The 15,603-nt window shown below is 35.6% G+C and overlaps 2 protein-coding genes across 2 annotated transcripts; both read right to left on the reverse strand.

Moving 5' to 3' along the window:
* Positions 1 to 603: 603 nt before the first annotated feature.
* Positions 604 to 2,332, reverse strand: LOC118479484. Its single transcript, XM_035974027.1, has 2 exons — positions 1,903 to 2,332; positions 604 to 1,830 (listed from the first exon to the last, which is right to left on the reverse strand). The coding sequence occupies exons 1-2, from the start codon at positions 1,982 to 1,984 to the stop codon at positions 1,427 to 1,429; spliced, it is 486 nt and encodes a 161-aa protein (XP_035829920.1). The 5' UTR covers positions 1,985 to 2,332; the 3' UTR covers positions 604 to 1,426.
* An 8,066-nt stretch (positions 2,333 to 10,398) lies between these two features.
* On the reverse strand, positions 10,399 to 11,009 carry LOC110940455 (protein SRC2 homolog). Its single transcript, XM_022181992.2, has 2 exons — positions 10,871 to 11,009; positions 10,399 to 10,677 (listed from the first exon to the last, which is right to left on the reverse strand). The coding sequence occupies exons 1-2, from the start codon at positions 10,958 to 10,960 to the stop codon at positions 10,402 to 10,404; spliced, it is 366 nt and encodes a 121-aa protein (XP_022037684.2). The 5' UTR covers positions 10,961 to 11,009; the 3' UTR covers positions 10,399 to 10,401.
* Between the last annotated feature and the right edge of the window lie 4,594 nt (positions 11,010 to 15,603).

Consider the following 15,603-nt stretch of genomic DNA (forward strand, 5'->3'; position numbering starts at 1 on the left):
TGTCGATTAGCTGCAGATAATTAATTTTTCTTTTCGCAGGGTTGTCGAGGATTCATTCAGTGGGTAACGGATGGACCGTTAGATACAATGCCAGCATTGTTGAGGGCCATAAACTTCCTTGAATCTTCTAATGAACAACTGCTAACTTCCAACCGTTTGCTTGAGGAAAAACTGAAAGAAACTGAAGCTGAAAATATGAAATTGAGGATGTATTTGACTGTTATTGTCGTTGTTGTTATTGTGATTATCATGGCTAGGTTGTTAGGGTAATGGCCATTGCTGTATTAGTGGTTTAATGAGTAGGTAGTTGTGTATTGGTCATTGCTGTATTAGTGGTTCAACGAATAGTAATGGTTCAATACCAAGTAATGTAATGGTTTAACGAATTGTAATGGTTCAATACCAAGTTGTTTGTGTAATGGTTCAATGTATTGGTTTAAATTTGTTTAATGGAATGTAATGGTTTAACGAAGTGAAATGGTTCATTACCAAAAGTCAACAGATGCCAAAATACCAAAAGTTTAAAAAGTAGCAACAGCAAGCAAATACACAATGTTTAAGTGTAACAAAAGAAAAACAACTACAAATTATTTTTTTGGAGCAACAGCCTTCTTTCCGACAGCCTTCCGACCCTTCCCACTTGCAGCAACAGCCTTCTTTCCAACACTTGCAGCAACAGCCTTCTTTCCTGCAGCATCCTTGTTAGCCTTTCTAGTTTTACCCTTCTTCACCCCAGTCCCACTAGTAGATGCTTCATATTTTTGGATACCAACAAAACAAAAGGACAAGCATATTCTTTTGGATTTGTCTTGTAGCCCCTCCCACCAATGTTTTTCTTTTTTGGTACCTCAACTTTGCAAATGTGTAATCTTGCTGCTTTAGATTTAGTCCTTTTGCCTTTTGGACTGGTACTTGCACCTTCCACATCAGCAACAACCTGTTGACCTTTTTGACTTGATGGTCCACCATCCACATGGGCCTCACACTTCTTTTTCCTAATTCTTTTAGGTTTCTCAACCTTAATTTTTTGAAAACCAGGCACATCACCATCACATACAACCCTCAACCTCTCCTTATCATCTTTAACTGTTTTCAATAGCCTTCTTGATTCCACTGTATACTTCCTTAAAAATGCCCTTAGCTCCTACTTGTTTGCAAATTGTTGACCTACATGGAAACCGGAAGCTTTTCCATGAGCTTTTATTAGTGATTTTAATGTCCTGCTCCTAATACTCCCAATATTGTCATCATCACTTGCACTATCAAAGTTTTCATTATCTAGCACATCTAAATCCAGATTTGACTCAATCTGCACTGGATCATCCTCTTGCTCAACAAGAAACTCAAAATCTCTCATATCAACCTCATTCTCTTCCATCTGATTATCCAAATCTACAATATAATCATTGTCTTCATCTTCATCTTCCTACCCACTTTGATCAATGACCTCATCTCCATCACTGTCTTCATCTTCCTGCCCACTTTGATCACTATTAATAACCACACTTGATTGTGTGCCAGGAAAAGGATGGATATTTGTGTTGCCATGCTCAAGGTACACATCAATAATCCTTATGTTATTTTTAACAAAGTGAAGAAGTTCTTGTATCCCTAAATCAATAGAACCTAGTTTTCTGAAATGGAAAAATGTCGGAATTTCATCTTCGTAACCTAACTCCCTCCTAATCAGCTGCAATTCGTGATTACTGAACCTTTCAACAGTCAAAAGATCTATATTACTTTGCTTTCCATTCACGTAATCACGACCTGGATAGTTTGTGAAGTAACCCCCGTGATTCAATACTATAGAAAAGAGTTCAGGATACAAATCTGCAAATGATTACAAACCCTAATCAGTAGAAATCCTCGATGTATAACCAAAATTATAACTTTAAATCATACCTAGGAGATTATCGTCAAAATCCTCATCTTCGCCTCGTATATGAAATGCACCACCAGGCTCCACTACAGGATCGGGATCCATCGTTTGAAGTGAAATGTTGAAGGAAGGGGAACGATTCTGGGAATAATTGGTGTTAGGGTTAATACAGAGAGGAAGGGGATGAACTTAAATGTTGAAGACTGGGTTTTAAAGGGGAATAATGAAGGGAAAGGACGGATCTACCCCTCACGTGGGAGGCACGTGGGGTATTTAATGGTAAAAGTTAACACCTTTTGCCATAAAGGACTTGCAATGCAACGAAAATAAAGTTAAAGGATTTGCAGTGCAACTTTTAAACGTTAAGGACGTGCACTGTACTTTTAGTTAAACCTAAAGGACGTGCACTGTCATCTTGTCCAAGATTTAAGCTCAGTTGTTTCACGTTCAGGCTAGTGCTTGCAATGACTTTTAGAAATCAATATGAACATTCCGTTGATGAAGGGGAAGTATACTAATTAAATTGATAATATGATAAAATATATATTTATACTGAAATAATAAATTTTGAGACTTTTAAATTTTAAAATGATATTGAACTGGTTGATTTTTTTGAGGAAACTGACATTTCAGTGTCTACAACTTGCTTGATGACATGGGTTTACTGTAAAAAATAAATGCACTTGGTGCCATCAACTTGTTACCGGAAAAAATAAAATTAAAGTTGGAGTCTACGTAGTCGTAGTGTATGTACTTTGACTTAGTGAAGTTAATAGACAGAAAGGGTTTCAGCAGACTATAGTAATATGGGGTTACACTAAAGAAATCTGCGTACCGGAAATACCGGCGACATATAGGAATAGCGGCGACCTATAGCAATAGCGGCGACAAAAGAAATATCGATGGCGGAAATATCACTGCTAAAGGGTTTTATCCGTGTGCTTTTCCTTTTATGTAGAAAATGTTGCCCAGAACGTGATCTTTGATCTGTAGAACAATTGAATAAACTAACTGAAGTTGAATATAATTTGAATATCTGAATACAATGTAATTGAATTGAAACCCTATTTAAAGAAACTAAAAGGTGCGATTGTAGAGATGTGGCTCTTCATGAACGGTTGTGTCTCTTAAACTTGTGGCTGTCAATTGATTTGAAGAGATGTGTCTTTTTCTTCTGCCTTGACACCGTCGATTGTCAACAGCTAAGGGAGATGTCGATCCGTTAGGGTGTTGGTTATCATCTTTCACTTCGACACCTTTGGTCCTTGTACTTCGTAACTGCCTTTAATTCTAACATAAACTATCTTTTACACTAATTACATAATAACCCTTGTAGTATGGATGTGAGGGATTAGCGATTTCAGAAAATGTGTAGTGTAATCTTATGTAAAATCTAAAATGTTTTGTTTGAGTGTATATATAAGATTGAATGAAAAAAGGCGAGCTTTCGGGCAATTGCTTTTATGCTTTGTGTGAGTTTATGAATATATGAGATTTGATTGTTTAAATGAAAACTTAATGGATGTTTGAGTTTATGAAAATTTGTAGTTTCTGTCTCCGGCAAGCTTTCCCGCAATTCTCCGGCAAATGCATTAGCGGCAACCAGTATATTAGCGACGACATTTTTCTCAATGGCGGCCAAGAATTAGCGACGTCATCATTAGCAGCGATGTGTCGCCGCTAATACCTTTTGCGGCGAAAAACGGTATCTTTAGCAGGGACATGTGTCGCCGCTATTGCTATACAATTATTATAGTATTAAGAGAGAAATTAGAATTTAAAAAAGAAAGGACTTGTAGTGTTGACGGAGAAATTAAAGTTGTAAAAAGAAAGGAACTTATTGCTTCTCCAATTGTTTTCTTCAAGAAATTAAAAGAGTAAATTTCGTTTTTCATCCTTGTGCGGTTTACCCTAAATTGCAAGTTACATTCAAATTTTTTTTGCCTAACTATTTATTTTTCAAATCTTGTCATATGAGTGCAGATCACTAAGACTAGAAGGTATGGGGTCGGCTGAGGCCCGGCTAAGACCGGGGCCGGTCCCCCACACCGCCCCCTGGGGCTTGGCTTGGCACACCCGGCACCCCATAGCCGGGGTAGCCGGTCCTCCATTTTGAATTATAGCCGTTATGTAACGGCATTTTTAATAAAAAAATTCATTTTCATTTTAAATAAATACCACAATCTCATTCATTTTTATACAATTCTCTCCCATTCTACTCCCATTCTTCTCCAATTCTCTTCCTTTTTTATAAAAACACTCCATATTTTTTATACAATTTGCTCTAATCATGAATCCATTCAACCCAAACAACCCCAACCCAAATAATCCCAATCCGAACCAACCTAATTTTTTTCGAGTCCCGCTTACACTCCAACTATGGATCCTTCGTGAGGGGCTTCGCAATTTCCGTTTTCAGGTTTCCAACAAACACCCAACGCCTTCTCACAAATGTCTCAACTTCAACAAATGCAACAATACCAAGCACTCCAACAACTCATGCAACGCAACACCTTTGAACAACTCCAATCGCAACCGCCAACTTCCCAACCGCAACCCCCGGTTCAACTTGACGATGATGATGAAGAATTCGTCCACGAATCGCCACCGCAAGAGCTCACGCGCAAAAAAAAACAAGGGAAGGGAAAGAAGGTTGAACCCGAAACCGCGCCAAAATCGAGAGCAAAGGGGAGACCTTGGACGAAGGTAGAGGATGAGGCGCTAGCAATGGCGTTTGTTAAGGCCTCTACTTGCCCGATAGTTGGTATGAACCAAACTTTTAATTTAAATTTTAAAACATTTATTTATTTATTTTTTTTACTAATGGAATATTTTTTAAAATTTAGGAAACAACCAAACAGGTAGTAGTTTTTGAAAGAAGACAACGGATAGATTTAACACGATTATGGAGCATGGTCCGGCTCGTGATATCGAATCCACCGGGCAAGTGGCGTAAAATGATCAAGGTCGTCAACGCCTTTAACCAGATTTATAACCAAATTTACCTTTCTCCTCCTAGCGGGAGTAACGACGAGGACATTCTTAACCTTGCTATCGCCAAGTGGGACTCTCAAAATTCAACGCCTTTCCCGCACTTCCGAGCATGGAACGTTGTAAGGAAAGAACAAAAATAGAAGCCGGTTCCAAATGAGGTCGCAACGGCCAAACGGACTAAAACTTCCGAGTCCGGAAGTTATAGTGCGGGAGGCTTCACCGCTCGTTATCAAATCGACATAAACGACGACCCGGAAGATGACGAGGATGCGTTGCCCGTTCACGAGTCGGAACGTCCCACCGGGAGGGACAAAGCAAAAAAAGAAACGGCCGGAAAGCGAAAAGGGGCCGGCTCGAGTGGAGGTGACGGCTCGAGTGGAGGTGGGGGCGAGAAGGCATCGTCGAAAATGGACGACTTGATAAACGAATTCCGTTCGTTCAAAGAGTTCGCGGCCGAAAAATATACTCACAAGAAAACCGTGTCGGCCGACTATGCTCGAGCGGAAGATTTTAGGATTATGAGGTTGGATCTCGACTCGGTTCCGGAGGATGAACGCGAGGTTTATCGGAGGATGAAAGAAGAGGTGAAAAAAAAAATGGACGTCGTAGGTTGTCTAGTTTTTTAATCGTATCGTATCGTAATTTTTTTTCGTTTTTTATGTTTTTCGTTTTTAGGATTATTAATTTTAATTTTTAGGAAATGTAATTTTTTAAATGTTATGAAATAATTTATTTAGGTTGTTTTATGTTGTAATTTTTAATGTTTTTAAAGTTTTTATTAAATTAATAAAAAAAAAGATAGAAAATAATAAAATATTAACGTGGGGCCTTATCCTTCACCCCCTCAAAGGTGAAGGAGGCCCATCCCCCACGAGCCGGTGATGTGACGCCTAGGTGGCGGCTCATCCTCGTGGGAATGGACCTCACCATACCCACTAGTTTAACATCATCCATTTTCTTAAACACATGTTTGACTAAATGGCGAAACTGCTCTTTGATGTAATTGGCAATTTGAGGTAACGCACTCGGACGAAAAAACAATTAACTCTTTTTATTATTTCATTATAATAACGTATTTTATTTTACAAATAATGTTTTAAATATAAAAGTAGACAAAAGATCAAATAATAGGGTGAAAATATAAAAAACGCGATGACATTTTTATAATTATTTACTCGTCGAGTAATTATGAAAATTAATTTACAAATGATCTTGTAGAATAATTTGATCTTATATAGTAATTTTGTACAATGCTCTTGTAGAGTAATTTTGATTTTGTAGCGAAATTATCAAAATTACTCTACAATTGTATCTTGTAGAGTAATTTTGAACTTGTATGATAATTATTAAAATTACTCTATAAGTGTATCAAAATTACTCTGCATCAAAATTACTCAACAAATGTATCAAACAACATACATTTGAAAATTACTCTATATCAAAATTACTCAACAAATGTATCAAAATTACTCTGCTATCAAACAACATACATTTGAAAATTACTCTACAAAATTATTTGTAGAGTAATTATAATACTCTACGAAACTACTCTACAAGATTAAAAGTATCCTACAAGAACATTTTATAAAATTACTTCACAGGATCAAAATTACCCTAATTTTGATAATTACTCTACGAGTAAATAATTACAAAAATGTCATCACATTTTTTTTTTGGCTTTTTCATACTTTTCGTACATTTTGTACGATAAGACACTTTGTACTTGAACTTAACTCTATAAAAGTTACTATGATTTTTATAAGTTTGATTACCGTTGGTTTTTTAAAAATGAGTAAACTGCTAAAATCATCCCTGAGGTTTGACTCAAATTGCTAGATCAGTCCAAAATTAACTTTTTTTGCTAAAACAGTCCCTGAGCCTAGTTTCTGTTGCTATTTCAGTCCAATAAATTAACACCGTTAGAACCTCCGTTAATGAATGGGTAAAACTGCTAAATTCGTCCCTGAGGTTTGATTCAAGTTGCTAGATCAGTCCAAAATCAAGTTTTTTGAATTTGTTAATTATAAACTTATTTAGGTATATAATGTTTCTAGACTTGCATTATTTTTTTTGAATTTGTTAATTATAAACTTATGTAGATTATAAACTTATTTAGATATATAATTTTTCTAGACTTGCATTAATTTTACGAATTTGTTAATTATAAACTTATGTAGATTATAAACTTATTTAGGTAAATAAATCATTAATATCACAAGCTTATAAACTTATTTAAGGCGGGTCCAGTTATATTTATGTTCGTTGAATAAATCATTAATATCACAAGAGAAAAAAATGGTAAATGACAGTTTCTTAATGCATCAATACTTGTACCAAATGCATTATATATTTTCTTAAATGTCTTAAAATTTAAGATAAATTACAAGTCTACCTTAAATATATAATTTAAATTTGTGTTTAGTTATAAAATATAAACAGAATGTATTATTTGACATGTCTTAATATCACAAGCTTATAAACTTATTTAAGGCAGGTCTAGTTATATTTATGTTCGTTGAATAAATCATTAATATCACAAGAGAAAAAAATGGTAAATGACAGTTTCTTAATGCATCAATACTTGTACCAAATGCATTATATATTTTCTTAATTGTCTTAAAATTTAAGATAAACCGAACCCGTTTTGACTCAAACCAAAATAATCCTTTTTATGAGACTTGTTCTGGCATGACATGTTGTCCGACCTCACCTGAATGATAAGTATTATTAAATAAGAAACCACTTAATTAAGTAGAAAAAATGAATAAAAGAACTTTATAATACAAATATTAAATTAAAATAATTGATAAATATTAAACATTAAATATTACGATTTAAATAAAAACAAATAAAAATTATGTTAATTTCTTAATATTTAAATTTACATATAATGTTTGTATTTTTCATAACTAAATATTGTTTAAATTAACTGTTGTCTTATTTAAATCCTTAAATAAATACTAAATATTTACATGGTAACAACAACAACAACATCAAAATAAAATCAGTATTTAAGGCTGGGCCGGTTAAATTACGCTCTTCAAAAAAGCTACATTTATATTTTTAAAACTAATTTTATTTAAATTAAATTTAGTATTATCTTATTTAAATACTTAAGTATATAATTAGTAAACATTTAATGATAATAATAATAATAATAATAATAATAGTAATAATAATAATAATCAAAATAACTAACAAATAATTTTTCAAAATAACTAACAAAAGGATTTTTTTCTCTTGTGATATTAATGATTTATATACCTAAATAAGTTTATAATCTAAATAAGTTTATAATTAACAAATTCAAAAAATTAATGCAAGTCTAGAAAAATTATATACCTAAATAAGTTTATAATCTAAATAAGTTTATAATTAACAAAATCAAAAAATTAATGCAAGTCTAGAAAAATTATATACCTAAATAAGTTTATAATTAACAAATTCAAAAAACTTGATTTTGGACTGATCTAGCAACTTGAATCAAACCTCAGGGACGAATTTAGCAGTTTTACACTTTCACTAACGGAGGTTCTAACGGTGTTAATTTATTGGACTGAAATAGCAACGGAAACTAGGCTCAGGGACTGTTTTAGCAAAAATAAGTTGATTTTGGACTGATCTAGCAATTTGAGTCAAACCAAAGGGACGATTTTAGCAGTTTACTCTTTAAAAATTAAATATTTAAAGTTTCATAAGCTAACCGACAACGAGAGCCCCTTTTGGTATCGGCATTTTCCACTTCGTCACTAGAATCAGAAACCATATCAGTGCGTCGGTGTATTATCGTATTATAGTTTAGTGAATGGACAAGCAAAAACATAATCTCACATGATAACATGCAATTATATTTTCTGAATGGATTTTGGAATGCATTATGGGAGTGCGAAATTGTTGTTTGGATTAAGTTGGTTCAATTTATAATTTCGCAATTGAGAAACCAAAACTACAATCTTAATCTTGTAATAAAGAGGATTTTGTTGTAGCTAATATTATAATACACAAAATTTATAAGAATTGAATCGAATTTAATTGATCATCTAAAACTTTGCAATATTTAATTCATGACGAGTGGATATACTCTGTGGAAACCTCCTATTACTTTGTCGTAACATGAGTAGGGCCAAGCAGTTACAACTTACAACTAAGGATGACCAAATGATACCGGGTATCGGTTTGAACCCGTTACCGAATTTCCCGAACAAACATGAATTTCGGTACCAACATTTAACCTTTTCGGTATTGGTTCAGTACCGGTCCGGTTCGGTTACTGTATTTACCGGTTTTTACTTTCAAATACAGGTACTGTACCATACAGGGCATTTTCGATACCAGTACCTGTACCCAATTTTTAGGATTTTCGGTAACCGATACCGGTTGATACCGAGCTCATCCCTAGTTACAACTGCTTAGCGGTGGCAACGAGCTCAATACCAATCGTGTCGCAGCCCACGCATCTAAGGCAAGTGTAACTTAGCCCCTTTAGTTTTACAAAGGAAAATTAGAGTTGTATCCTTTAGTCCCTTAACGTTACTTTTAACTAACCACATTCCATATATGTATGATAAGCAAACTTTAATAAATCAAAATTTAATCCTTAAATATATACAAAACACTTCATAATTTAAATAAGATATTTTACAACTTATATCCTAAAACTGGATGTTACATTTGCTCTGCTTCGTATATATGTTGCACTGACTGACACATTAGCTGGTGGTTGCAACGACTAACATGGCGACAACAAGAATGGTCTGTCTTAGATCCATCAAATTGCACCACCCGGACCAGTAACTAAAAAGGAAGCAATACTTTCTGCAAGCATTAACTTCTCTATAGCCACCTTCTCACCAAACCTGTACGAGAAACAAAGCTTTCCTTGCGATTCAGCCGATCCCATTTGCACAGGGAACCACACCACCGCGCTACCTCCCAATGGGTACGCGTAATCAAATAGTTGTTTCAACGGTTGATGAACTTCTCCTACGTATCTATCTCCAAGCTTACGCTTGCAACAAAGCTTGATCACTAGCATGGTGCCCAGTGGCGGACCCAGAAATTTTTCCATGGGGGTGCGGAACATTTTTAAAAATTTTAGGCCCCTAGGTATATAAGTAAAAAAATCGGTTCGTATCGGGTCGGGTCATGTAAAATAAACGAACATCAAACTAAATTTATATAATCATCAAAAACATGTCAAACCTTGTTACAAACATAATTAAAACGTCGACGCCGTACGGGTTTTCATTTTTTGAAATCTATCCAAAATATCATCTAAAGGTTTTGGGCTTTAATTATTTTATTATAGTTTGAAATATTGTTGGGTTTGGTTAATGGGCTAAGACTTAATGGGCTAGCTAGTTAGGAATTATAAGCAGGTAAAGGTATGGGTATTTGGGTTTAGTTAGTTAGGTATTAGAAGTTATATAATTTAGGTAGTATTTTTTTTAAAACATAAGAGTTTACTAAAAAAAATTTAAAATATAAATTGATAACACTTTTTACCTAAGGGGTGCGGACGAAAAATTTCAAGGGTGCGGTCGAAAAATTCCAAGGGGTGCGGACGAAAAATTCCAAGGGGTGCGGACGGGATTTTCGACGGAATTTAGCACTAAATTTTTTTTCCCCGGGGGTGCGCCCGCCCACCTTCGGTTGGGCTTAGGTCCGCCCTTGATGGTGCCATGATGTTTTAGCCATGACTCGCTTATCGAGTATTTCATCGTGTAGTTCCACGCCGGATTGGTCTGGCCGTGATTGTCCACAGGTGTTCGCTTCTCCATTTCTTGGTTACCCCCGATAAACACCTATAGTGAAATCACATATTGAACAACACAAATTAGGTTTATAAATAAATTTGTAACTAACGGCCTGTCTATTGTCTAGAGTCTAGTGTCTGACGCAAGCTGTTGTAATATTACAGCTTGCGTCGGACACTAGAAATGTAGAAATAACTGATTATATCTTTGATCTTTTTGTAAATAACAAAGAGAGTAATACCTTGGCATAAACCTTCATTTTGAAAAGCCGTCTAACTTCTCTTAAATCATTGGCAGAAATAATGGTCAACTCTAGTTTTCGGCATTCCATATTTGCAGCTCTTTCTTGCTGCCTTTAATTTTTTTTTTATTTTTTTTTTCTGTTTTGGTGCTTGTAATGTTAAAAGTTTCCAATTGTCTGACTCTATATATATATGCTGAGAGAGAGACATAAAGACAGAAGGAAAATCAAAGGTAAGTCAGATCTAGAGACGACTTCTGCTAGAATGGTCCCATCCGTATTTAATTATGAATTTCTAGTCGAATGTTTGTTGACCGGTTCTTGAGTACAAGATTCCTCTAGCAAACAACCAAGTGTATACTATTTAAGATAATTCAGATTTTATTCATTTTAATTTAATTATTTGATGATGTCAAGATCAGTTTCATAAAGTTCACAAAATATTTATAAAAATTGTATTATAAATTAAGAAAACAAGTATGTATTAATGTATTTCACATTTTTAAATCACACAAACTAATTCACAGTACACTCTCAACTTATTTATACATTCTCAACTCTTCTACAAAAAGATTGAAGATGTTTCCGTATGGTGGCCCGTTTAATCCTATATACAACCCACTCCGTCAAGCCATGAACCGTCCTAATGTGTCTCGTTCGTCAAATCCACCAAACCCGAATCTAATGCCTATGAATCCTGATTTTTACGAAAACAAGACCGTGTTATTTAACATGATGGTTAATATGCCAATGAACCCGTTTAGGTATTAACAAATTGTTATGGGTTTTCAACAACGCCACCGCAAACGCCTCAAGGCTTTACTTTTCCCGAATCACAAGCTGAGATGGTGCCCGAGAAGCCACCCGACAAGGCGGGTCCGTCAGAAAGTCGCAAGAGGTCAACCTCAGAGGAAAAAGATTTGATGGAGCTGACGGTAAGGAGACCAAATACGTCATGGACATCGGTTGAAGAGTTCGCTTTTGCACGTTTTTGGCTCGACATAGCCGATGACCCAAAAGTTGGTAAGTACTTTTTTCGTGTTCTATATTTATTTTTTTATGGTTATGTATATTAATTTTAATATATTTAAAATGTAAATATTTATTTTTTGTTTAATTTTAGCTACCTACAAAAGGAGAATACATTTTGGGCGTAAATAATGAAAAAACTTTTCGCCCAAATAAAAATAGGGGACGACTATCATACCAAAGATCAAATTAATAGCAAGTGGAGGGTTATTAGGGCAAAGTTGGCAATTACAATGCAATCTATTCCCACATGTGGAATGGTAGAGATAGTGGACAAGACGATGCTATGGTGCAACAAAATGCCTAGAGAGAACCAAGCCAAGAAAGGTCATGTTCCTTAGCTAAAATCATGGTATCTTGTGAGGAAGAGCTCTAAATGGACATGGTCCCGCTCATGAATACTAGGCCGTTGAAGAATTCAATATCTTCTTCGTCTCCTACTAACGCGAGCCAATCTTCCGACTGTCGAGTTAATATTGACTTGAATCAGTCGGATGATGAGTATGATGAAGATGATATGCCCAAATTTGTAGAACTCCCATATCCGACCGGGAGGAGAAGTGGGGGCCATCAAAAAAGAAAACGGCTTCGGCATCACAAGTTATAACAACCCTCGAAATCACCCTAAACCACTCCATAAACGCAAAACCGAACATGTCTAACCCTAATTTTTATAAAAAAACAAACAAAATCATAATTTAATACCTGTCGCGGGCCGCGACAGGCTTTGAGGAACTCTGTCGCGGGGAACGACGGAGGGATACTTGCCGGACACCCAAGTGGACACGTGTCCACCACGTGTTGGGTCTAGGGGTTTACTCGGCAACCCTAGCCGTAGCTAGGGTGCCTCTCGCGGGGCACGACAGAAAAGGGAGGGGGCTCTCGTGGGGCGCGGCGGGCTCCGTTTTCACGTATAAATAGAGTAGTTCAAGCACTTTCAATCTTTGTTCAGTTTCTTTTCTTTCTCTGTCCCTATAGTGCGAAAACTATAGCTATAATACCCCCTAAAACACGAAGCTCTGCCCCATTGTAAGTATTTTAACCCCCGATCACTAATTCGTTACCCTGCCCGATTGATTTAGGACCCACCAACGCATGTCGAGCCTCTGCCGGACTAAGTTCGTTGGGGTTCTGTCTCGCGTTGTATGGCTAAAGTGACTTGGGTTATTTTACTAACACGCCATGTTTTAAATGAAAACTTAAGAAAATAATCAAGAAACATTACCAGGAAGCCCGTAGAAATACCTAAATTTACAATGTGAGTCATTCTCTTTTTCTCACAGTTTGTGAGCCATTATTTCAAATGTTTTCTAAAACCCTAAATGTTTATCAGTTATACTTATAGTGACTAAGTCTTTGTATTCTACAATTGTTGCCAGTATTATGGGGTTCGTATACAGTACTTGATAACCTTCACAATTGGGCACGAGTATCCAATGTGTGATATGACCATAGTCACAGATCCGTCGAGTGACAAGTACTGAATGAGTAACTGGGTAGATACAAACATTGTAATCGCTCTTAATACTGTAAAGTTATAAAAGCTCATTTTTATAAACTGGAATGTACTCGCCAGTAATTTATTGCTAATAAAATATTTTTAAAACGCGTTTCAGGTAACTTAATGTGAAGCTATAAGAAGCCAGCTATGGAGCACTGAAGGCTTAAAGAAAGTGGCTATAAAGTTATCTAAATAAAAAGTTTATGTTTTCAGCAACTAGGGTTTATCCCTATAATAACATTATGAATGAAACATGAGTTTTATCCCATTTGTTTAATATAAAAGTTTGGTGTTTTAAAACTCTGAAATTTATTTCCTAACTACAATCCTGATGTCTCATTTCCACTGCCAAATTAATAAACACCGATACCACCGGTTGTTGCTCGCGGCTCCCGCTCCCGGGGTAGGGGTCGGGGGTTGCGACACAAGTCAACTATAATGAGTGATTTATAGAAATGAATGAAAGATCACAAGCTTTAACAGACATTGAGTGACAACATTTGGGTGATCGCCAAAACCAAGATGAGGAGAAGCAAGAACGCCTCCAATTAAAAAAATATAGACAAATGGCAATCAATCTTGAGGTATTAGATAGACCAACACCGGCTTCATGACCGCAACTTAATCTACAATTGAAGTTGCGTCAACAAATTAAGAACAAATATGGACTTGTAGGCGACGAGTGATCAACAGTTATGTTTTTTCCATCTTTTATTTCCGTCTTTTATGTGACAACCCTCACAATTCCAGGTATCCGTACAAATTAATTAACATTTAATTAGTGCTTAATTACTGTGCTTGATTACAATTATGATTAAACTGCTTTCTGATTTCTGATACATACATACTCATGCATCACATTTTATACTGTCACTTTATTATTTACACACAAACGATAGTGACAAACTTGATGCACAAAGCACAGTTAGCACAGAGAGCGGATAACCCAGTAAACATGCTGACAATGCCAGCACCAAACAGACATTGTTTTTGAGGCCAGAATGAGCCAGGAATAGATTACTACACTAGTAGGGAGTGTAGGGAGGTGAGGACCATAAAACTGCGTCACTAGGTGATAGTTATAGTGACCGGAAGTGCCTAAAACATACATTAAGTGCAGAATTCTGCACTAAACACCAAAATTCAGCATTTAACAATGCTAGTAAAGTGCAAAAACTTGGCAAAATAGTTCTAGATATTTTCCAAAGTGTTGGAAATTTAATGTGTCACTAAAAACAATACAAAAGACACTTTAAAGCTTTATTTAACACTTTAACGGATCAACATCCAACCGAACAACCGGACTTTACCCGGAACATAAAAATATTGCCAAGCACATTGTTTTTACTTTTCTGAGCTAGTTAGGGTACCCGAACACCCTAACACACCTTATATTATGCAACACACTTACACACTAACTAAATATCATTAGATTTTAACTAAATTATTTACCCTCACATCACCACCCAACCCTATACCCCCCCCCCCCATGCGACGGTCACCACTAGGGTGACCCACCCTTGCTTGCTTTTGATTATAATATTACATATGTTGGACATTTGGAAGCATATTGTATGTTGGTTAAAATTGAAAGTTGGTTTATAAATAAACCCACAAGTTCACCATCATCTTTCATTCTCACCTTCAACATCCAACAAACAACTCTCCTTCCCCCTACACCATTCACGGCCGCCACCACCTCACCATACTACCACCATCATCAACCTTTGTTCAAGCCATTTTCATACACTTAAAGGTGCAAGGAGTCCTACAAACAAGCTTGGTGCACTCGGAAGTTCAAGAACCACTCTAGTTTTCTTTTATCCACCACTTTTACACCTTGTTTCTCCCCTAGCCTTGTGCTAGTAGTAAGTGTTCTAAAACATCATCTTGTTCTTGATTTTAATGGTTAATAGATGGTTGAATGATGAAATGATAAGAAACACTAATGAACATAATCTAAAGTCTTGAACATAAAGTGATAAAGGGTGGATAAAAAGAAGATATATGGGTAAATCATGTAAATCTTGTGTAGTTATGATTATTTGATGTAGTTTGTTAGTAGAAGTAGGATGGATCATCATCTAGACATACTAGATCATGTTCAAGAACATGAACTAGTAAGATGTAAATACTAGAAATATGAAGGATGATGAAACCATCCACCCATGAACTTGAAACTTGAACAAATATAATTTTTCTT

The sequence above is a fragment of the Helianthus annuus genome, chromosome 6 (genome assembly GCF_002127325.2).
Source record: "Helianthus annuus cultivar XRQ/B chromosome 6, HanXRQr2.0-SUNRISE, whole genome shotgun sequence".
Taxonomy (NCBI): Eukaryota; Viridiplantae; Streptophyta; class Magnoliopsida; order Asterales; family Asteraceae; genus Helianthus; species Helianthus annuus.

Bases quoted from the DNA above. Each gene is read 5' to 3' on its own strand.
- LOC118479484 (XM_035974027.1), bottom strand. From the start codon at position 1,984: ATGGATCCCGATCCTGTAGTGGAGCCTGGTGGTGCATTTCATATACGA. The intron at 1,831-1,902 runs GTATGATTTAAA...AATCATTTGCAG, and splicing joins TTTTGACGATAATCTCCTAG to ATTTGTATCCTGAACTCTTT.
- LOC110940455 (XM_022181992.2), bottom strand. From the start codon at position 10,960: ATGGAATGCCGAAAACTAGAGTTGACCATTATTTCTGCCAATGATTTA. The intron at 10,678-10,870 runs GTATTACTCTCT...ATTTCACTATAG, and splicing joins AAATGAAGGTTTATGCCAAG to GTGTTTATCGGGGGTAACCA.